The sequence below is a fragment of the Dipodomys ordii genome, unplaced genomic scaffold (genome assembly GCF_000151885.1).
Source record: "Dipodomys ordii isolate 6190 unplaced genomic scaffold, Dord_2.0 Scaffold53, whole genome shotgun sequence".
Lineage (NCBI taxonomy): Eukaryota > Metazoa > Chordata > Mammalia > Rodentia > Heteromyidae > Dipodomys > Dipodomys ordii.
This window is the reverse complement of record NW_012267269.1, coordinates 2,709,796-2,732,933: the sequence shown is the minus strand read 5'-3', so window position 1 is coordinate 2,732,933 and position 23,138 is coordinate 2,709,796. Positions and strand designations below refer to the sequence as shown.

Genomic DNA, 23,138 nt, shown 5'->3' with positions numbered 1-23,138 from the left:
TTCCTTCCAGTAACTTAGAATTTTTATCTGATAGCACCAATGAGAAATAGGTACTGAGTTGCTATTGAGCCTCCTGTGTGGCCAGAGCCTCATGCATGTTGTCACAGTTACAAGTCAGAGGGATTTGTGTATCCTGTGTGACTACGCAGAAGACTCAGGAATATGCAACTAGCTTCTTCCTGGACTTGGCCCATGTATGTTTTACAGATTTTTGCTTTGTGTCTTTCTGCTGTAGTAAATCTTAACTACTGAGTATCAGACTACATACTGATTCCTGCAAGTCTTGCCCATACTAAGACTGGTTTTCCTTCTTATCCAGTAATAGTGAAAAAACCTAACTTAGGTAAGATTCTATACAAGGGGGAAAAAAATCACAAGTCGGAAGATATAACTGAGAATTTTCCTGATGGATAATCTAATTCTATATTATTTTCTTTCCAAGCACTTTTAGGTATTCAATTTAGTAAATAATGTTTAAAACATAACAAAAATAGCTAGAAACTTCTTCCACATCCAGTTACCAACGTGAATCTATTCCTTGTTCATGACTACAGTCAGAACTAAGGAGACTTTGCAGTCTGTCTCCCTGGTACTACCCTCATCTCCTCCACCCCAGTCCACACACTCCACATACACAGCCATAAATATACATTCACTGCTTTCTACTGTTCTAATAATCAGAAATCAGAACTAAGCAGAAATCTCTCCATCAATGGAGTACTGTGACAGTTGATACCAATTGACTCTCATTTGGAAATTATGAATTAGTCAATTAAAGATGACCTGAAATTAGCATGAAGATTTTTGTTTTTTATCCTGCCACATTTCTTGAATGTTTGTCTAGAATATGCTTTTTCTTACCATACAAACAGAATTTGCAAAAAGTTTAAGCAACATAATCATTCAAAAGATCCTATTTCCCTCCTTATTGGGAAAGGAATGAGAAGTACAAGTACAGATGAGAAAACATTTAAGGGAAAGAGCAAGAAAAAATTGGATTCGGTAGTAGACACTGTTGGCCATGATTGACTGCCTGCTGCTCTTGGCCCAACAATACTCATCTCTGCAAGAGTTCACCTCACATACACTTGGCCTTTATGTTCTGGAAGATGACCTTCATACCTGACTTCTCAGAAGATGAACATAGAACAGACCTGCTTCCAGGGTGGGGAGAAGTGGGGATTAAATTTAAATACATATATAGTTTATTCAAACTGTCATTCTTCACTTTCCACTACCCATAGCCAAACAGATGAGCACACATGAGGTTGCTTCCATACCAGCGGGAAGCAACATTATATTTCTGCTGGAGGCCTTTTGAACAGCCAGAGGAGAGTTTAGTTTAGGAGAAATGCTTTCCTGGTAGAGCAGGTGTGAAGTTGAAGAGAGTCCCACCTGACCAGACTCTATTCATAGTCTGATTGCGGCAGTGGGATCGAATGAATACTGTCTTTTTTGAGTCAAGATCCACTGTGCTAGGAGAAAACCATAGTATTATGGGAACAGCACAAGAGCAGTTAAGAACTAAACCTTTGTCCCAAGTCATCTATTTATACTATAGCCTTGTAATAGTAGGCACAATACTTGTAAACTTCCTCTTCTGTAAAAAGATGGCACCAGATGGCACTCTAGGTGCTTCCCAACTATCTATTGGACAGTGTTTATAAATTCAGCAGTCTGGGTGAGGTAGTGCAAGCCTGAAATCTGAAGATCATAGTTCAAGGCCAGCCTAGATATAAAAGTTCAGGAATCCCTAACCCCCTCCCCGATCTCAGCCAGTGGCTGTTCCAAGTGGCACACATCTATCATGGCAGCAATGGAGGAAGCAGAATGTGTGGACATGGTGATGTATTCCTATCATCCCTAGCTTCGGCAGGCACATGGGGAAGCACAAACAGGATAATCACAGCCAGACCCAAGAATAAAGCAAGACTCTACCTCAAAAATAAGGAGCTGAAGACATGGATTAAATGGTAGAGTAACTGCTTAATAAGTACAAGGCCTTAGTTCAAGCCTCAGTACCACCAAAAAATTAATTCAGTCAGCCAGCCATGATTCACATTGGCAATAGAATATAAAGGATAGCAAACCTGTTCCAAACACACTTTCATAACATGAAAAGTATGTCACTGATGGACGAATAATTCTTTCTGGAAGTTGGAAGGAGGATAAGAGAAGGGAGCATTAGAAACATTTTATAAGTTATTTCTGTTGGGCCTTGAAAATTGAAAATGTTGGTGGAAAGGGATTCAGAAGCAGATATAATTTTGTAATTTTCATATTCATCTATAGAGTTACAGAAGTTTTACCAAACAATGATATTGAAAGGGTAGCTCAGGACTATATTAAATAGATTCCAAATAAGGAAATTGATTATTTATTCTATCAACAATAGGGTACCACTAAAGTTCTGCTTGGAAAAATGAACTATTTCTAACCTTCATTTATGGAAACATAAGGAAATATGTATGGAATGGATTAAGCTGTTTTCTCGATGACCATCTTCTACCTAAGTACCTTTTGACATTCCCACTGATCCTTCTAGGAGTGTCTCCCTTCCTGTAATTGGTACTGATTTTTACAAAGGCAATTAAATACTCACCTTTGAAGTGACCCAATAATTTACCTTTTTTATGTTCCTTAAACATAGAGGAAAGTAGAAAAAAAAAGACCACAAATCCAGCTTCAAAGAAAAAGAATATTAATGATTTTAGAAATGTATTTTCCAAAGTCTTATCTCCACATAAACTATTAAATAGTTTTTAAAAATCAGGAAAGACATTCCTATGGTGGTTGTCTTGACTGGAATCTCATTGCCTTTTAGAGACCTTGAAAAGATAGGTGTAAAGAATGGTGCTTCCATTTCAGCCTGAAGCGCGTACTTGGCGAAAGCTATGTTGCCAGGACACAGGACAGATAATAAGATTAGTCTTTGGAGATCAGATACCCTAGGAGTTGCTTAGAATCTGCCAGGCCCCTGAGCTAGTCCTGTCAACTCTGCCTTTCATGTTTTCCTTTCCTTTTGCTACAGCTTTTTCTTCCAGTCTGTTCAATACCAAGAGGTATAAAATGTATGTGTATGCATGCTTCCAACAGACAGCTTTATCATCCATGCTAGGAGCCTGTCCTGCCCTTACTTACCCAGGGCTGTCATGAAGTGATTTCATGCAAGTCTTCTATATGCCTCACTAATTAAGAGTTGAGAGCCATCCTTCAGATTGGGTTGGTCCTGTTTCTCATGCTTGCCAGTTATCAACCATGTTGGTGTCACTAAATGGAGACATTTCGAATACTTCACATTTCAAAATGTTTTGAAGGTTTAAAATGTTTATTAAGTGCAGTTGTGTCAGGAAACCAGATGACTTTTCCAAGTCTTATACATTTACTTATCTGATAATCTGCAGATGGATTTCAGACAAAACAAATCCTTCCAGATTATTTGTTTTTCAATCTCTCTCTCTTTCTCTTTTATAGGATATAATACTGTCCTATAAATTTTATCAGAGAAAGTACAGTCACTATGATGCACCAATGGACTCAACTGATTTCATTGGTGTAAACAATGTTAAACAATCTCAAATGCAACTTTGGAAACTGTGCTCCTGAACCCGTTTAATAATGTTCAAAAATGCATCAATGAAATTGGCTTAGCCTGTAGCCTTTATTACATTATCTATTCTCAATTACATAGATTCTGTGTTTTGTGTCTGGCTTAGTTATAAGTAACTGAAAAAAATGATCCCAACTGAAGAGTGGCCTTATCTCAAACCATTTAATTAGATTTAAAATTGATAACCCTTAGAAAATACTTCCACAGTGCCCTATCAGCTACTAAGGTATTAGGAAATACATTCAAGAGTTCAGGCTGACATTACAATTTTATTTTCCCTTGCCCCCTACCTTTATTTTTTTCTGTTATTATCCCCCCTGTAGCTTTTTACTTTTCTCTCACCCTAGTTCCATTGTTGTGACTCCACTACTGAAATCCACGTTACTAACCTTGAAACATAACATAAAACACTAAATATGTTTGTATGTTTTCCTAATTGTGATCTCCTAAAATGTAAGCTCTGGGCTGAAGCTTTTTTTTTATTTTAATTTCTGAAGTGGTATTTAAGTGATGATATGCAGTAATTTGTTCATTCTTCTGTCAGTATAATTTACAAGGCAGTGGCAGATAAACATAGCAATACAAGATTCATTTACAGTGACACAATGGCAGATACACAGAGCAGAACCCTGTCTATGAGATAAAGTGGACTGAGTGACTTATGCAGTAATTAGGGGATAATTGTCATTAACCTCACAAACAGTAGTTTACCCATATTGTTTAAAAGGCTCCAGGATGCATAATGACAAGGTAATCTGTCAAAGCGCTAGGGGGAAATATTAATAAGATTTGTGCAAGCCTGGATAGAAAATATGCAGAAAGCGGCCACATTAAGCTAATTGGTGGATGAATATACACTTGTAAAAGTGCTTCTAATGGCACGTTTGCTGCTCTCCAAATGACTGCCGTTAATGTGGAGAAGTGGGCTGCTTAGAAAGTCAGGACTGCTGGGACAAGAGGGTATTAAGGCTGCAGACATGGTTATTGCCTTGTGCTCTATAATGTATGCTTCCTCCTCTTATCCTTTATTTTGAATTTCTGAGTTTTTTGTTATAGTAACATATATTGATTATTTACTCTGATTATTCCATTTTTATCTATATTTGTTTAGTCAGCTACCAATCCCAAATCACTTCTCTTTTGTAGCCAAATAAATTACATGCTGTCTGTACTGATAGCTTGCTTATAAATATACAAACTAGTAATGCATATGTAGATTTATAATTATACACACATATGTATGTGTGGGTGCTTTTTATAGGAACACATCTAATCTGAACAATCAAAGGAAAGTATATCCATCAACAGCCTTGTGTATGTGTTACAAGTAATAATGTGTTGTTCCCCGGTGAATGCTAAAGCAGGAAATTAATCTTTGTGTTCTACTGCTATTCTTATACCCAGAGAAGAGCAAAGTTAAATCTCCCAATTCATCTTTCTGTTCAATCACACCCATAGTCCTCAGTGTGTTTTATGGAATACTCAATCCTCACTGTTTTATGGAATGCTGCTTAGTGAGTACTTCATCCCTTCTTTTCCCTGCTCTCTTATATCCCAATGAATACGTTAAAGTTCCTTTGGGCTATTCAGTCAGTATCACTTGCAAAGTAATTCCAAATACAATACATGAATTAGAATCATCCATTATGCTTCAGAAGTAGAACTGATAAAACCTGAAAGAACTGTTGAATTGTTCCAAGGGTTTGACCCTTGTCTGATATATAAAAATCACCATATTATGAAAAAATCTTTTTGACACCCACTTCCTGCTGTTCATCAGACATAGAAATGTGTATTAGGAAACACAGGACCCCATGGATACATAAAGACTTTCTGTAAGCTCAGAGGAAAGACTTTGGGTATAGAAGGGGAGCTAAGCTAGAAACTGTAGAACCCAAAGTAAAAGTGTCAGGAGTTCTGGTGAGTTTTGATTATTGCAAAGAAAGCAGACTAATTGCAGTTTTAGGACTCGGGCCTTTTCATTTTGTCTTAAGGGAGAAGAAAATGAGACCATTTGCACGAGCCATTTCTCTCTTTCCTCCTGTTCCCAATGTTTCTCTGACAATTTCAAACTGTCCCTTTGCTGTCCTAAACTATAAAATCATATCATCTCTACAAATCTACTAGTGATCTCCAAGTAAATAACCCATATCTATTTAAAGAGTTTAAGTGAAGGAAAGGGTCTTATATACAGATATTGTTATATTTTAGAGCCATGAGATAGGTCTCTTGAATATTACAGATACTTACTAACATAACATTAATGACACATGTTCAAAACTTCTATGAACAGTTGAATCTCCAAGTTTTAGAATTTCCCAAACTCTGCTAAGTTTGATTTGAGCGGTTACCATAGGAACTTTTTGTACAGTTTCCCCAATTTCATTGAATTGACAAGAAATCAAAATTAATCCAGAACACTCAGTATCTCTAACCATATCATGAGTAAACAGCCGAGAAAGAAGCTTCAACATACATCCGGAATATAGTATACTACAGGTACTCTCAGAAAAAGGCTTGCTTTCACTCATGAATACTTGTATTCTGAAAATACAAGTTGGTTAAATGCAAAAATGCCAGTGTGTAAACATTTTAATTTAAGTGATTGTTGTGTTTAGAGTCTAGTCATAGAAAATAGAATAGTGAACTTTTAAAGATATTTTAGTAATACTTAGAATTGAGGAAATTAAAGATGCATGTTTGTGGGCTGGGAACGTAGCTCAGTGGAAGAGTGCTTGCCTTGCATGCATGAGGCCCTTGGTTCAATTCCTCAGCACCACATAAGCAGAAAAAGCTGAAAGTGGCACTATGGCTCAAGTGGTAGAGCACTAGCCTTGAGCTGAAGAGCAGAGGGATAGTGCCCAGGCCCAGAGTTTGGGCCCCATGACCGACCAAAAAAAAAAAAAAGATGCATGTTGGTGATTTAGCAGTCACATAGCTGGACTTTGGCAGAATCAAAACAAGAATTTTTAGGTTCCCTTCATTTATATTCTTCATTTTATTTACTTTTAAGATTGAGTATATGTAAGTTAAACAGAATCAAACTTGCAGCTGTAAAATATAAAGTGTGTTTTAGCCTAGAGGTATTAGAGCTAGTCTGTCATTAAAGTTAAGGACTCAGGAATAATTTTCTAGTAAAAGTTTGTATGCTAAGAGTATCAACTTAAGATTTAGGATTTTCAATTTTAAATGACTCCTACAATACTTACATTAAATGGTAAAATGTATTGTCTTCAGAAGTTTCTCAGGTTTCATTTCCTGTAGACTTAGTAATTTGAAAAGTACATTTGAATCTTTGGAGTGCAATTCTAGACATTCTAGAAAATAATTTACTCCTCTGAATTATTTTATATGACAAAGTGAGGTACTTGCTTTATTTGTATTTAATCAAAAGCCCATGAAGAAAGTGCATCAGGCTGGTTTTAATTTAGACAGGCTAAATGACATGATACAAAAGGAATCCTAGCAAGCTCAGAGCTTCTGTGATCAACTGTATTATAGTACTAGAGGATCTATCATAATCATAGTTTTTAAAACAAAAACTACATAGACTTACTGCCAAGGGAAAAAAGAGAGATAGTGCTTTGCAAACTACATTCTTACTCGGTCCGTAATCAAAGGTATTCTGAAATAAGTGATTTGCTTGCTTTTTTGCTTATGCTAAGGATCAGATCTAAGGCTTCCAGCAGGCCATTGGTGGCTCACGCCTGTAATTCTAGCTACTCAGGAGGCTAGGATCTGAGGATCGCAGTTCAAAGCCAGACCGGGCACAAAAGTCTATGAGACTCCCATCTCCAATAAGCCACCAGAAAACCGGAAGTGGCGCTGTGGCTCAACTGGTACAGAGCTAGCCTTGAGCTGAAGAGCTGAGGGTCAACCCCCAGGCCCAGAGTTCAAGTCACATGATCGACAAAAAAACAAAACAAAAAATCTAAGGCCTCCAACAGGCTATGCAAGTATTTGATCACTTAGTTATACCCTCAGCTTAAAGTGATGTTTTAAAATCCAAAATCAAATAATATGTCTTAAAAATCACCAGAACCATTTAAAACTAATTTCTCTGTCATTATAATAATGTTACTTGGGGTAGAAGGCTACTTATTTGGGGGAACTTATATTGTTAAATTAATTATTTTTTTCTTAAGAAATCTTTTCACTGTGAAAATTCTTTTCTGTATGAGTCACAAAAGAAGTTATTGATAGCGTATGTTGGAAAATATATAACCAGTTCCTTAGAGCTGTAAAAATTAGCATGTTGCTTCTTCCACGTACTATTAACTATATTCGAGGGCTTCTTCCCTAATACTTCTAGATTTACCCAAAGAGAGACATTTTTAGAGTTTGTACTTTATCAAGTAATTAGTGTGCCTCACCTCATCTTATTTAAAAAATTCTTTATAAAGTCAAGCATTTTGAATGCTTTGTTAAGCTTATTTATAATGAGGTTGATGTCTAAAATGAGTCAAGAATAATCACATTCTGTGTTCATGTACACATTTGTGTACATGGACATGTATATGACAATCATCTCTTTGAAAATTTCAGTCCTTATTTAAAAACAGTATTTATAAAGAGAAGACTGAGGCATTAGCATGTCAGCTAGCAAGGACTATAAGACAGAAAAGGTTTCTAGAACTCCATCATTCTAACCAATGGTAAACACAATTTCCCTCCATTCTCCATGGGGGATATTGGTTTTAAAAAAAGGAATAGTAAAGATACTTCAAATTTAACTCTTTTATAATCTAGACATACTGACTTTAATTAGCATCAGCGTTGGTAATCACTGCATACTGAGCTACCTAGCCCCGATGTTGACATAATTACATCATAGCAAACTGTCTTGAGTTAATGGAGAAAGGTTTATTATTTTCCAAAAGAGTCACATAGATAAACGTTGACAAGTAAAGTCTAGTCTAAATCATTTGGAAGTCTTTCTTTTCTGTGTGCTACACCCTTATCTGCTTCCTCAGGGGTCATTTGTTCTAGCCAAAAGAGGAAGGAACAAGGATATGATTGGTCAACACTGTATTTTGAAGGTAAAATATGCTGCTAAGAAATTCTTCAAAACACCAATTTCCAAATCATGAAAACTGAGTAGCTTTCATTACCCAAAACAAATGTCAATTTTCTTAAAAAATAAAGTCTGATTTAAAACATTTGGTGAAATCATGGTATGAATGAGAGTGTTTCATTCTACCTACAGATACTATAGTTGTTTCAGCTGGCCTCCTAGAAACATTACCCTCAAATCTTGGAAAGGCAAAGTAGCATAAAAGTGCTGATATATATATATATAGATATATATAGATATATAGATATATATATATCAGAGCAGTTTCTTTGTGTAACTAAACCAAATTATACTATTATGTAGACACACAAAGCACTTTTATATATATATATATATATATATATATATATATATATATATTGTATATACTAGTGGTATATCTTTCTTAGGCAGTACCCAGAAAGAAATATGTTTCAATGTAAATTGACTAAAACAAATAAGCATGCCAAGATATTTTCACATATAATTTCAAGTGTTTCTCAGAAATTATCACAACATTGCTTGAAAAATTTCCCTAAGTACTTCCCAGAATCTTATTTTCAACAAAGTATTTTGTCACCATTTTTTAAATTTAACTCCTTTTTTGCATGATTATACACACATACATGTAAAAACAGGTAGACACAAACACTAACCCATCAACACTTAGTAATACCAAATCAAACAAATAGAGATAAACAGAATCTAACAAAAAATGTAGCAGGGTGGCTCTGAAGTACCTAGAACAGTTAAACTTTTTTGGCTAAAAGGAAAGTTTGAAAAGCTGGCTTGATCTTAGAAGGACAGTTTGAAATTGAACTATTTGGTTGTTATATATGAACTCATTTTAATTTTAAAAGAGGTAATTGGAAGGAGAATGGAAAAGAAGAATAGTAAAAGTTTAATAGATTTATGTTTTTTCTTCAAAGCTACTGTAGTACTCAAAGACATCTCTTTCACTGAAGAGGTACTACGTCTAGTGACTAAAGCTAGCTCTATACAGCCCACACGCGGTATGAACGGTCTACTTGCTAAGCTTCATCTGTTACTTTGATGGAGTACTAATGTTTACATCATTTGAGATAGTGATCAGAGCCCATCTCATGCTCCTTCAGTAACCCAGAATAATATATTTCCTAATTTCTGGGTCACATCCTGGTACACGTCCATCTGAAGAAGAGGCCATTTCCTTATGAATGGTACAATATTATGCTTCCATTTTCTTGATCCTGTCATCCAATGATGGGCACCTGGGATAATTCTATATCTTGACTATGGTGAATAGTGCTGCAATCAGTGAGCATGGTTGTACTGGTGGCTTTACTGCAATCTTGTTTGTGTTCTATTGGATAAATGCCCAGGAGTGGAATTGCTGAACCATAGAGTAGATCTATGTTTAGTTTTATAAGGAACCTCCATACTGCTTTCCAGAGTGGTTGAACAAGCTTACATTCCCACCAATGGTGTATTAGAGTTTCCTTTTGGCCACATCCCCACCAGCATCTGTTATTATTAATGTGTTCTTGATAATGACCATTCTAATTGGAGTGAGGTGGAATCTCAGTGTTAGTCAGTCCTAGAGAAACAAAGGCTGCATGGTTTACCTCATTTGTAGCAGCTGGAATGTACACATAAATCTATAAATAAACACATTGATTGGTATACAGGTGGATATAAATGAATTAACTGAAGTATAAGAGACTGTTGAAAGCTCAAGTAGTATAATTGTTTAGAAAGACTTGGCCAAAGTCCAACAAAAGGAGTACCAGAAAAAGGGTACATGCAAGAGGGTGAGTGGGGCCAAGGGGTAAAAGAATTATGAGGGAAAAGGAGGAAAGAATGCTGTCAAAAATTCATTAAGAAAAGTAGGGAGGTGGGTCAAAGAGGGGTGAGAATGTTAAAGGGGTGGCATTGATCACGATACATTGTATTTGTTGTATGCAACCATCATTGTATTCATAAACAGCTTTGTTACATGGCATCTTCTTTGTATAACTACTTTAACATAATTTTTATTGTGAAAATATTGTACAGAGGGGTTACAATTACATGGGCAAGATAATGAGTACATTTCTTATCAAGCATTGTAGCCTCCTCCTTTGTTTCCCCTTCCCATCACTTCCCAGCCTCCCCCCACCCCCCCACCCAATTCTCCCCACTCCCCCACCAAAGTTGTAAAGTCCATTTTCAACATGACAACTTGTACTTGTCATTGTTGCAACGGGTCCACCTGTATCCTTATTTAAACGACTTGTTTTTCCCCTTCCCTTCCACAAATTATACCGACACCAAATACATTGAAAGCAGGTGTTATACTGTGGGGGAAGGACATACAAAGCAACAAAGAAATAATCTTATAAATGCTTTAGAAACAAATGCATGAAAGAAAAAAAACACTTAAAAACCTATCTTAGGGTTCATTTTCCTAAGATCACCTTATCTGACTTGACTCATATATATACTAGATATTGCAAATAAGGGAAACCATGGGACCTATGTTTCTTAGGGCTTCAACATAATTTTTAAAAAATTTAAATAATACTTCTTAAGCATCCTTAAAAAAGAAAAAAAAAGAAGAGGCTAACACAAAAGCCAAAGAAGATAGGTGTTTGTGAAGATTGTGCATATGGTACATACCTACCACATACTAGTATTAGCTCTCTGAGAATCAGTCTCCACAAAGTATTTTATATCCCACTAGTACAAATAATGGATGAGTAGAAGTACCCTGACATATGTAAAACTTTCTACATTTGTAATATACTACCATAAGCCCACATATAAAATATTAGTAAAAAATATCTTTCTGAGTAAAAAGTAAATGGATCTTTTGTGTTTATTTTTCATGTCATAATGGGTGTCACATGGAAATTACACAATTCAACTTCAGTTTATACTTGGGGAAGGGCCTTCCTAGGATTTGAATTCAGGGCTTTCCACTTGCTAGGCAGGTACTCTAGCACTTGAGCCAGGCCTCCACATCCTTTGCTCTGATAGTTTTTCAGATAAGGTCTCTGTTTTTGCTGAAATAAGCTTGGTTTGGAGTCTTTCTTAACTCAGCCTCACAAAATGCTGGGAAGACAGGCATAAACCAACATGCTCAGCAATTGGTTGAGATACGGTTCTCTGAAACTTGTTCAGGCTAGCCTCAACCTTGATCCTTCCAATCCCTACCTCCTAAGTCACCACCAATGACCAGCTGTTTCTTTGTATATTTATTTTATTTTTAATGCAGCTTTTTTATTGTAAAAATACTGTATAGAGGGGTTACAGTTACTTGAACAAGGTAATAAGTACATTTCCGATCAAGCGTTGTTGCCTCCTCCTTTGTTTTTCCCCTACCAACCCTTCCCACCCACCTCCACATGTTTATTTATTTTCAGATAAAGGCTCACTATTTGGACCAGGCTAGCCTAGAACTTACTCTTTACCTCAGGCAAGTCTCAGACTCTCAATTATTCTGCCTCACCCTCCAGGTACTAGGATTTACAGGCCTATACCACCATGTCTTAGCAAAACTCATTCATCTTTTGTGTTTGTATGTTTGAACCCAGGGCCTTGCCAATGTTAGACAAGCACCCTACCACTGAGCTACATCCTGATCTCTAAAGTATACTTCACATACAATAAAATCCACTAGTTTTAAGCATAAAGTCTACATAGTCACATAAACATCAACAAAGTCATGAAAACAAAAACATTACCATCATTCCAAGAAGTTTCCTAATTCTCCCACATGCTACCCTAGCAAACACTGATAGGCTTTCTGGCCTTACAACCCTACTTTACCCAGATTTTCATATGATTGGAATGGAGGCTATCTAGTCTTTTGGAGTCAGCCCGATAATGTTTTGTGATGCCAGGAGAAAAGAGAAATCAGATGGAACTGCTGTGTACTGTTGGGAGGGAGGAGATAAGAAGATGAGGGAAATGAGATTGCTTACAATGCATCTGATTAGTTCCTGTTGTTTCTAAGGTACATTTTAATACCGGAGAAGAGGTTGCCAGCTGTCCATACTGATCTTCAGGCTTACAGGCTACCTAGTAAGAACCTGGGGGAGATGCTGCTCAGACTGGGTGTCAGTCTCCAAAGCAATCATAGTAAAAGGCTCCAGAAAAGAATGATTGAGAGAGTAGGTTTGGAAGTAAGAGAGAAAATTTCTGGAAGAGAAAACTCTAGTGTTCTCTCAAAAGCCTTGTTGAGGAACAGTTGCAGTTATTCCTGGCTTCCATAAATCCAGTGTGCTCACTTGGGAAATGGTATCACAGAACAACATTCACTAAACATAGTAGACACTCTGTGAAGTTAGCATATCTATGTTCAAGTCCTGGACACCTAGGCTGCATCTTGGTAACATTCAAAAGCCATCTTACATTTCTTCACCTGTGATTTATTATTTGTTACACATTTGCTGAACTCTGGAAATAATAAGGATTTCAAATGAGATAATCTATATAGAATCACAATTTATTTTTCTGTGTACAAGCAATAACTGCATTCCCCATCGTTCCTACATTCCAAAACAAGAATGTGAGTGTAATGTATTACTGGCTGTAATTTTTAAATGGCCACTTCAGATCCACAAGATTATCTGGAGTCACAACCATAACATTATATGATTATTTGGAGCAAAGATTTGTGTGAGAATATTTCACTTGAAAGCCAATTTTACCTATTTGATAAGGGAGGGGCCAGGGTATCTGCCAATCTTCACAGGAATGGACATCCATATGCATGCACCTTCACATTTATATAAAGTAATAGAATGCTAGGAAGGAACCTTATAAAGGTTGTTGAGAAGCAATACAGACAAATGACAAATATATGTACTCATATTAGCTCTGATGATTCAAGGGGAATTTTATATTCAAAAGTTGAACACATACTTTACAGTTGAAAAAATAGTACATGTTGTTTATATCTTTTTCAATTTAATATCTTACAATGGCGTTGTTGAAACGAGGATATTGATTAAAAAAAAAAAACAATGTTAACTAACCTTCACATCTTGCTAGTATTCCCACTAATGTCCTTTCACTGGTCTAGGCTACCTAGGGTCTACACAATTTATTTATTTATTTATATCAGTCATGGAGCTTGAACTCTAGGCCTGGGAGCTGTCCCTCAGTTCTTCAGTTCTTCAGCTCTTCAGCTAAAGGCCAGTATTCTACCACTTCAGCCACAGCACCACTTCTGGTTTTCTGGTGGTTTATTGGAGATAAGAGTCTCATCGACTTTCCTGCCTGGGCTGACTTTGAACCGTGATCCTCAGATCTTAGCCTCCTTAGTAGGTAGGATTACAGTCATGAGCCATCATTGGCATCCAGCCTAGGGTCACACAATTATGCCTTCTTACTACCATATCTTATAACCCTTCTTTATCTTTTTTATATTATTTATTTATTTATATTTATTTATTTTTAGTGCTACTAGTGTTTGAACTTAGGGCCTTGTACTTCTAGGCAAGCACTGAGCCATACCTCCAGCCTTATTGATTAAAAAAAAAATTTCCTGACTTTCATATTTGGAAAGTATTCTCTTCCATTTTTTAGAGTTGGCCTCAATTTTGGTTTGTCTGATGTTTTCTTACACTTGGCTTAAGGTAAGACAACGCCACAGAAGTCATAGTATGTTTTTCTCAACATGGTACCAGTGTGACTTCAACTAGTGGTGTTAACTTTGATTATTCTTTTAAGGTGGTATGTTAGATTTCTTCAGTGCAAGTTTATTATTTTTCACTTTTTAATAAGTAAATATCATATCATTTTTGTTTACTTTGGTGTTGGGGATTGAACCCATGGCTTTATTCATGCTAACTGTATCTAAACTTGAAGCTTTATTCTGTTTTTCAAGAAGGTTTTGTGCTTCTTTAAATTGATGGTCAGGGTTAAATCAAATGTCATTCTCAGAGGGTTGAAAAGAGCCCTGTCTTATGGATATAAGAAATGATGCCCCAGAAAATAATGAAGCCATAATTTACGTGTTTAAATATATTTCTTTCAATCCATGCTGAAATGGATTGTCTGACATTACATGGCAGGATTTTAAGTCCTACCTCCAGGCAAATCTCACAGTTACTAGCAAAAATGAAAGTGTGAAATGCTTTTTAATGTATATTTAACAACACATAGTCTGATGATTGCTGATGTGTATAGTCTCCGTGGACTCCCTTTACTATCAGAGGAGGATGCTAAGAGACAACTTTTTACACATTTAGTCTATCTAAAACCATCACTTGTTTACTTTTCAAATATCCAACAGTCATTTATAACAAAATCATAAAAAGTGAAATACTTTAAGTCTAATTCAAACTTTAAATCTCATGATCACAAACAACTTCCAGGAAAAGTACAATTACCTTTCACAAGTGATAGCTCCGTTATTCTACCTTATGAAAATTGTCTTCCTTTAGCTGATACTAAGATACACCCATTTAAAAAAGAAGAGATACAGTATGGTAGTTGGGGGTTTGAGGGGTAATCCTACTTCATTCATCTTTTTGATTCAGAGATTTACATAACTTCCATTTAAAGGAATTTCCATCATTGAATCCAGTGTCATGTCTGCTTGTGTCGAAGAAGTAAATTTCGCAAACTATACTTAATTCCTTCCTATGGTGTCACTATTTAATAAGGATTAAGGTACCTTTTTTTTTGCATTTATACCGGGTTGCACAGCAAGAGTTCACGTCTTATACTAATATATGCTAAATAGTTGCATAGTATATAGATCATTGTTGTTAAAATAGCAATACTGAAGGCATTTTAGATCACAGAGCGCCAGTGGTCTACATTTGTTTGCTTTGACATTATTAAATACAATCTGTTTCTCTAACTGTGACTCTAATTGCTAGATTTGCATGACAGAAAAGTTTGCTTTGTGGGTTGACTTTTTATTAACAGTGCTTGCATGTTGTTTTCTGCTCTTGCTCTCTGTGTTTCATGAGCAGACAGAACACCTTCAGTTACATTGAATAATTATGCACAATCAATAAGTTTTTATCTTTGTTTTTGTTGTTTCTTTGATATGGCCTACAGGATGCTGCTGGCAAGGTTCTGGACCGCTGGGCCATCATGTCACGAGAAGAAGAAATCATAACCCTTCAGCAGTTTCTGCGGTTTGGAGAAACCAAATCCATTGTGGAGCTAATGGCAATTCAGGAGAAAGAAGGGCAGGCCGTAGCTGTACCATCTTCAAAGACAGACTCAGATATAAGGACTTTCATTGAGAGCAATAATCGCACCAGAAGTCCCAGTCTACTCGCTCACTTAGAGAACAGCAATCCTTCAAGCATACATCACTTCGAAAACATCCCCAACAGCCTTGCATTTTTGCTTCCATTCCAATATATAAATCCTGTCTCAGCCCCACTGCTAGGGTTGCCTCCAAATGGGCTACTTTTAGAGCAACCAGGACTGAGGCTGCGAGAACCAAGCCTTTCAACACAGAATGAATATAATGAGAGCAGTGAATCTGAAGTATCTCCCACACCTTATAAGAATGATCAGACACCCAACAGAAATGCCCTGACTAGCATTACTAATGTGGAACCCAAAACAGAACCAGCTTGTGTCTCCCCCATTCAGAATTCTGCCCCTGTCAGTGATCTAACCAAAACTGAACACCCAAAAAGCTCATTCCGGATTCACCGGATGAGAAGGATGGGGTCAGCCTCTAGGAAAGGAAGAGTGTTCTGTAATGCATGTGGGAAGACATTCTATGACAAGGGTACTCTCAAAATTCATTATAATGCGGTTCACCTGAAGATCAAACACCGATGCACCATTGAAGGTTGCAATATGGTCTTCAGCTCCCTCCGAAGCCGTAATCGACACAGTGCAAACCCTAACCCTCGTCTTCACATGCCTATGCTAAGAAACAACCGAGACAAAGATTTAATTCGGGCTACATCAGGAGCTGCCACTCCTGTCATAGCAAGTACAAAATCAAATCTCACACTTACAAGTCCTGGCCGGCCCCCAATGGGTTTTACCACTCCCCCACTAGACCCTGTCTTACAGAATCCTCTCCCTAGCCAGTTGGTATTTCCTGGGCTAAAGACTGTACAACCAGTTCCTCCATTTTATAGAAGTTTACTCACTCCAGGGGAAATGGTGAGCCCTCCAACTTCCCTCCCAACTAGTCCCATCATTCCAACCAGTGGTACCATAGAGCAGCACCCCCCACCACCCTCTGAGCCAGTAGTGCCAGCAGTGATGATGGCAACCCATGAGCCCAGTGTCGACCTGGCACCTAAGAAAAAGCCCAGGAAGTCAAGCATGCCTGTAAAGATTGAGAAGGAAATTATTGATACCGCTGATGAATTTGATGATGAAGATGATGACCCCAATGATGGCGGAACTGTAGTAAATGACATGAGCCATGACAATCACTGCCACTCCCAAGAGGAGATGAGCCCAGGCATGTCTGTGAAGGACTTTTCTAAGCATAACAGGACCCTGTGCATTTCAAGGACTGAAATAAGAAGGGCAGATAGCATGACCTCTGAGGACCAGGAGCCTGAGCGGGACTATGAGAATGAGTCTGAATCTTCAGAGCCCAAGCTTGGTGAGGAATCAATGGAAGGGGATGAGCACATGCATGGTGAGGTGAGCGAAAAGGTCCTGATGAACAGCGAGAGGCCAGATGAGAACCACAGTGAGCCCTCTCACCAGGATGTTATCAAGGTGAAGGAGGAATTTACAGATCCCACTTATGACATGTTTTACATGAGCCAGTATGGACTGTACAATGGTGGGGGGGCCAGTATGGCTGCCCTGCATGAGAGTTTTGCATCGTCTCTGAATTATGGCAGCCCTCAAAAATTCTCCCCAGAAGGTGACCTGTGTTCTAGCCCAGACCCTAAAATCTGCTACGTGTGCAAGAAGAGTTTCAAAAGCTCCTACAGTGTGAAGCTTCACTACCGGAATGTTCACTTAAAAGAGATGCACGTCTGCACAGTGGCGGGTTGCAATGCTGCCTTCCCTTCTCGCCGAAGCAGAGACAGGTCAGTAAATCTCCATTGGCTGCTCCTGCTGAGGGTGGAGGGTGCCAGTTTCAGTCACGTTGGACTTACTATTAAATGATGCAACTTAAATGTTTCTGATGCGACTGTAAAAATTGTCCACGGTGACCTGGTTATAACTAAGCTGCAATGCTCTTGAGGATTGTTGCTCTTGGTGCTTGTTATGATTAAGCATGCAGAATCATACACCATCTTACCCAGTAATGCACGTCATTTTTCTCTGTGGATTGTGTGTTTGTGTGTGCATACGTGTTTCCATGCATCTAGGTGTGAATTAAGTTATCTGTACACAGTTCCCTGCCTCCCCATTAACCTTTACTTAGAAGCCGCAGCTTCTGTCATTATATATATATATATATATCTATATATATAATTTCTGCTTTGCCTTGTGGCTTTTTAATTAAATCAATATATTATCTTCATACACACATATTTATCCAATATAGAAACAGAAATTTACGGATGGAAAGAACCATAGGTCCAGGACATCGAGACAGCCTGCATCTCCGTAGGTATAACCAGAAATGTTATCATTCCTTACATGAGTATTTAGTGTGTCCTTGAATTCTTTACAAGTCATAAAAATATTAGAAGAAAACAAAACCAATCATTGTTGTATGGGAAAAGGTGTGGTGGCATGGGTTTCTTTATTTTAACTTCATAGTGTCTTTCATTGTAGCTCTAAAATGTAATTTCCCATGTGAATTAGGCACAGAAGGGGAGACATGCATGTGCTTTAGAGATCAGTTAGAATACTTTATGTCCAGCCTTCAGATGACATCACACTCTAGCTATGTAGCTGAAGCACTGAAATAGTTGGACTTAAACAGAAGCAGCTGGCCCTAAACCTACCATGTTCTTTATTAATCCTAAAGAAAATGGCAATGTATGTGGAATGTGTGAAGGTGATCAGTAGTAGGGTAACAAGGTTATCCTTTACATATGGAGTTAAGCAGATTATTTACATTAAGACACCAGCCCAGCTTAACTCACACAATAGATAGATCTTCCTATTGTATTTGTTGTGGGTTTGGTTCTCCATGTTTTTCAAAAATAATTTCAGAGAAAATTTTACTACATGGCAAAAATCAATATGCACAAAAGGAAGAAATTTAGTAAGGGAGTTTCCAGATAGCTACCACTGGAATTTTAGTATTTATCATTGGATAGAGTTATGTGACAAAGTAACATAATGAAAGTACCACCCCAAAGTAGTGACTCATCTAGTATATTCTATTTGATTTTTATATTTGAGCGATCAATCTTCTTAAAAATAAAAAGTAGTAAAAATAATGTTTTTCTTCTACTGACATAAAAAGGATCCAGTTTCTGAAAAGTGGAATCTCTAAGAAAAATAAGTGGCTTCCTTTTTTAAAAAAAAGTTCGTTTTTTTTTGGGTCCAGTCATGGGGCCTGAACTCTGGGCCTGGGTGCTGTCCCTCAGCTCTTCAGCTCAAGGCTAGCACTCTACCACTTGAGCCACAGCGCCACTTCCGGCTTTTTTTTCTGCTTATGTGGTGCTGAGGAATCAAACCCAAGGCCTCAAGCATGCAAGGCAAGCGCTCTACCACTGAGCCACCTTCCCAGCCCAATAAGTGGCTTTCTTAAACAGCTCAAAACATGCTTTGAGGAGAAACTTATTTTCTTAAATGATTTCTCTACCTCCATATACCATTTTCTGTTATTTTCATTTTCAATCCTTGACAGTCCCAGAATATGTCAGATAAAGTAGTTTATACTTTGAATACTAACATCTAATACTATACCCAGTCTCCCCCAAGTCCATGAATAATATTCACTTTTTCAACTTTAAAATAGAGTACTAGTGATAATGAGGTTAATGCATTGGATTTTATTTAACAAAAATAAAACTCTCATGAAAAGCTGCATAAATATTTATGGAAATGGAGTATTTGAAGATAAGCCAAAATTTAAGCTTATTTGCATGAATTCCTGTCATAGTTTTAGATGGTTTGCTGAAAATATTGTAGGTCATAACACTGGAATAAACAGCTGTGGATCCAAAAGGCTACATGTCTTTAATTTATGTCCAATCACCAGAAAAGTCAGTGCTGCCGGTGTTTTGTTCCTGGTGTTATACACCAGGTACTATTAAGGAGGTACTATTAAGTTGCTTTTTGTCTAAGGAAGACATTATTATAGAAGGAATATTACAGTATCTACTTTTAGTCTAAGATTAGAAGCTTGAACCAGTCAGTAGGATAACCAGGATATTCTGAATGGGAAGAATAATAAAAATGTTCTCCCAGCTGTGTTCAGTCTCCCAGAAGACAGCAAGCTTCAGAAGATAGTTCATACATTGCATTTGCGTGAAATAGTATACCATATCTAGTCTTTGTCATTTCAAGGTTTTGTCACACATGATAAATGAAGAAACATACGATGAAAATGTAGAATGAAGTTTTTGCTTCTCACTTAAAGTTTTGCTATCTCAAAACACATATTTTGATTCCACTTTTAAAACATGTTAAAAGGGATACTTTAATCTTGACATAACTGTTTCTTGAAAGAAAATATTCATCTTTGTTAAGACAATCTCTTCTATTACTAGTATAATTATGTATGGCTAGCTACTACCACATAACCTTAGAAACAGCAATGCCATTGGGATCGCAGCTGGTTTCTGTGTCTCAGCAAAGTAGACTCTGGAACATAATTACACTCCTGTTTCAGACTTTTAAGGCTGTTCCATTAACTAACGTCAGCCTGTGATTCAGCCTTTTGGATCCTGTCTCTGTTCTATCCCGTCTCTGCTATATACTTATACTTACCTTTTTCTCTCTTTACTTTGTCGCAGTCAGGAACACCCCAAGATGTTTGTGATCTTAGTTTTTCCCTCTCCGATTCACTGTTGAAACTACGTTTTCTTACCTTTCTTTTGAGCCAGCTATGCTTTTCAAAGAACTCTTCCTTTAATCCTATCATCAACTCTCTGTTTTCCCTTTCTCCTGAGTTTCAGCTTCATCCATCATGATAACACAATTACTTCCTTGTGCAAAGAAAGCATTAAAGAAAATTTTGAGTGGAGGGTGAAGTATGCAGGGCTTCTAGAATGCCTTGGATAAAGCTAACAGAATCTCTCTCTTCTTCATGTCGACAAAGGCAGCCTTCTCATCTTTAGGCTTAGCAGACTGTATGGAAACTATACACACAGGTGTGCTAGGTTGCTTGCAAGACAGTGGACATGAGCGAATTGGGTTTGGGGCCTTCAGATAGGCATGTTAGTAAGAAGAAAGCAGAAATTTGTTAAATATGTTTAAGGTTTTGCAGTTGGTTAAAAAGGATGCCAAGGTCTTTGCTTATGGTCTAGAAGGACCATAAGATTTTTATAAGATCAGAGTAAAGGCTTTTTAAACACAAAGAATGTTCTGTGATTAAAGTGATGGAAAGGGAGGAGAAAAACACACAAGGTTTGTTGCTAATGAGTATATGTTTAATAAATTCAAAAGAACTACCTAGTATACACAAGAGTCAAATTCATCCTAGACACTAAATAGCTGTTAGAATAAAATATAGATAATAGAAGTAAAATGTAAATAATCTTCTCTATAAAGAAATTTGATTCAGTAAGGTGATTGCTAAAGTATTCAAGTATATGTTGAGAACACTGTGAAATAACAGATATTTAAATTCACTCTTTGTTTATGCCTTGAATTTTTTTTCCTGCTAAGATGCTGTTCCGCCTGGAAACGAGGCTGATCCTTAATTTTGAATTACACATAAGAGATATTCCATGTGAAGAAGAAATTCTAACTCTGTGGCATAGATTTAGGATTTTCATAAAGGAAGTTTTCTTAAAAGACAGCACCATAGAATCAGCAGAGCTTAGTTTACCTTAGATCATTTGTTCTCTTCTCAGTTGTCGGATGCTCATAGAGCCTCACTGGCCATAGGTCACCTGTATTGGAGAGAAGTACATGTGTAAATCTCATCTTTTTTTTACTCAGGATCTAAAACCAATAAATATCCATTGGCCCTATTTTCCAACATTCTGGATCCTTTGCTAATTTGTCAAATTTTGCTAATATCTGCTTTCGTGATTGGCAATTTTAAAACTCTTTCACCTAAATATGTGGAAACTAGATGATCTGTATGGAAGGAAGTATTTCTCCTTTGGTTTTCATCCTCCATAATTTCTACCGTCTTTATTCTTCTCTTCTCATAGTGGCCACTAGTAGCTAAAGTTTCTCTTAAATTTTATCAGAAAAGTAAGCTTATCTGCTTCATCTTTAAGGTGCACAAAAGGTGATTCAGCCACGTGAATAAATTTAAAAACAAAATATTGTTTGCCTAAGGTGATTTATAAATAAAAATGAGGCAACCCTTGGTACCAAGTGTGAACCTTCCCTGTGATTGCTAGTTAAATCAGTCCAGATTTACACATGCAAACGTCTTGATTTGCATGGAGGAAGGCATCTGTGTTTGCTTTATTAAAACATGCTGATGTCTCCAGAACTAAATTTGTTCCTCTATGGGCCTCTGGGTAGCTGTAGGTAAAAAGTAAAGATGTATAGTTTGTGCTTGTCTTATTACCTGATTTCCAGCCCTGTACAGGTGTGTAGGAATAAATTAACATGAGGTACCTCTGATAAGCCACTGCATACATTAACAACAGAGGTGAAGATGTGAAAACATGCTACCTGCCTCCTGTTATCACCTTAGCATAGCAACATCCATTTTTTCCATCAGTCTCTGTGTTTGAAAACTTTAGCAAACTTTTCTAATGAAAGATTTTCAATAAATAGACAAGTTCACCAGGCAATAACCTCCAAGAAGTAAGCCACTTAGCACTAAGGAAATAACTAATAGTATATTTGTCCTAATTAATTAGTTGTTAAATATGGTGTGTTAAACCTCTCCAAGAACAAGAGGAGAACATTTTAAGGGATCAACTGTTTCCTGTCCTATGTTTTTCCCAAAGTACAATGCTTCATTTCAAAAATTCTTTTCTAAAGTGAAGTTGTGCAAGTCTTCTGACTTTTAAATGTTTTAAAGAAGATATTTTCCCCCCTCACTGCTACTCTATTTGGCTTTACAATAGAGCTAGTGGATCAATAGGCCTTTTGTACTTACCTCCATTACTTTCCATCAAAAGCAAACAAACAAAATAAATCCCCCTCCTGAGTAATTGCTAGTTGTGCCCTCCTCCAGCAAAACTTTGGTAGTAAGATAAACTTCTGTGTCATTCCTGTCCCTGGGGTTCTTTTTATACACTGGGAGAAGAGCAATGAGCAAAACGGTCTCCTTGTATCATGGGGAGAGACTCTGTCAAGCCTAAAGTGAGCCTCGGAGCTTCCTAATGACCGCCTGCTGGCCCAGCTGGATGCAAGACAAGCTCATTTAAGCCTCTGCTGACCTTTCACTCCTCTACTACAAGAACTACACCAGCCACTTCCACTGTCTCCAAAACTGTGTACCAAATAGACAGC

At 37.2% G+C, this 23,138-nt stretch overlaps 1 protein-coding gene across 2 annotated transcripts in view; it reads left to right on the top strand.

The window, feature by feature from the left end:
• Positions 1 to 23,138, top strand: part of Bnc2 (basonuclin 2) — a 426,707-nt gene that overhangs the window by 389,183 nt on the left and 14,386 nt on the right. For both annotated transcript variants that reach the window (XM_013020751.1, XM_013020752.1), the window contains one exon: positions 15,702 to 17,671. In XM_013020751.1, the coding sequence (XP_012876205.1) occupies positions 15,702 to 17,671 (1,970 nt within the window). The remainder of the gene's footprint in view (positions 1 to 15,701; positions 17,672 to 23,138) is intronic.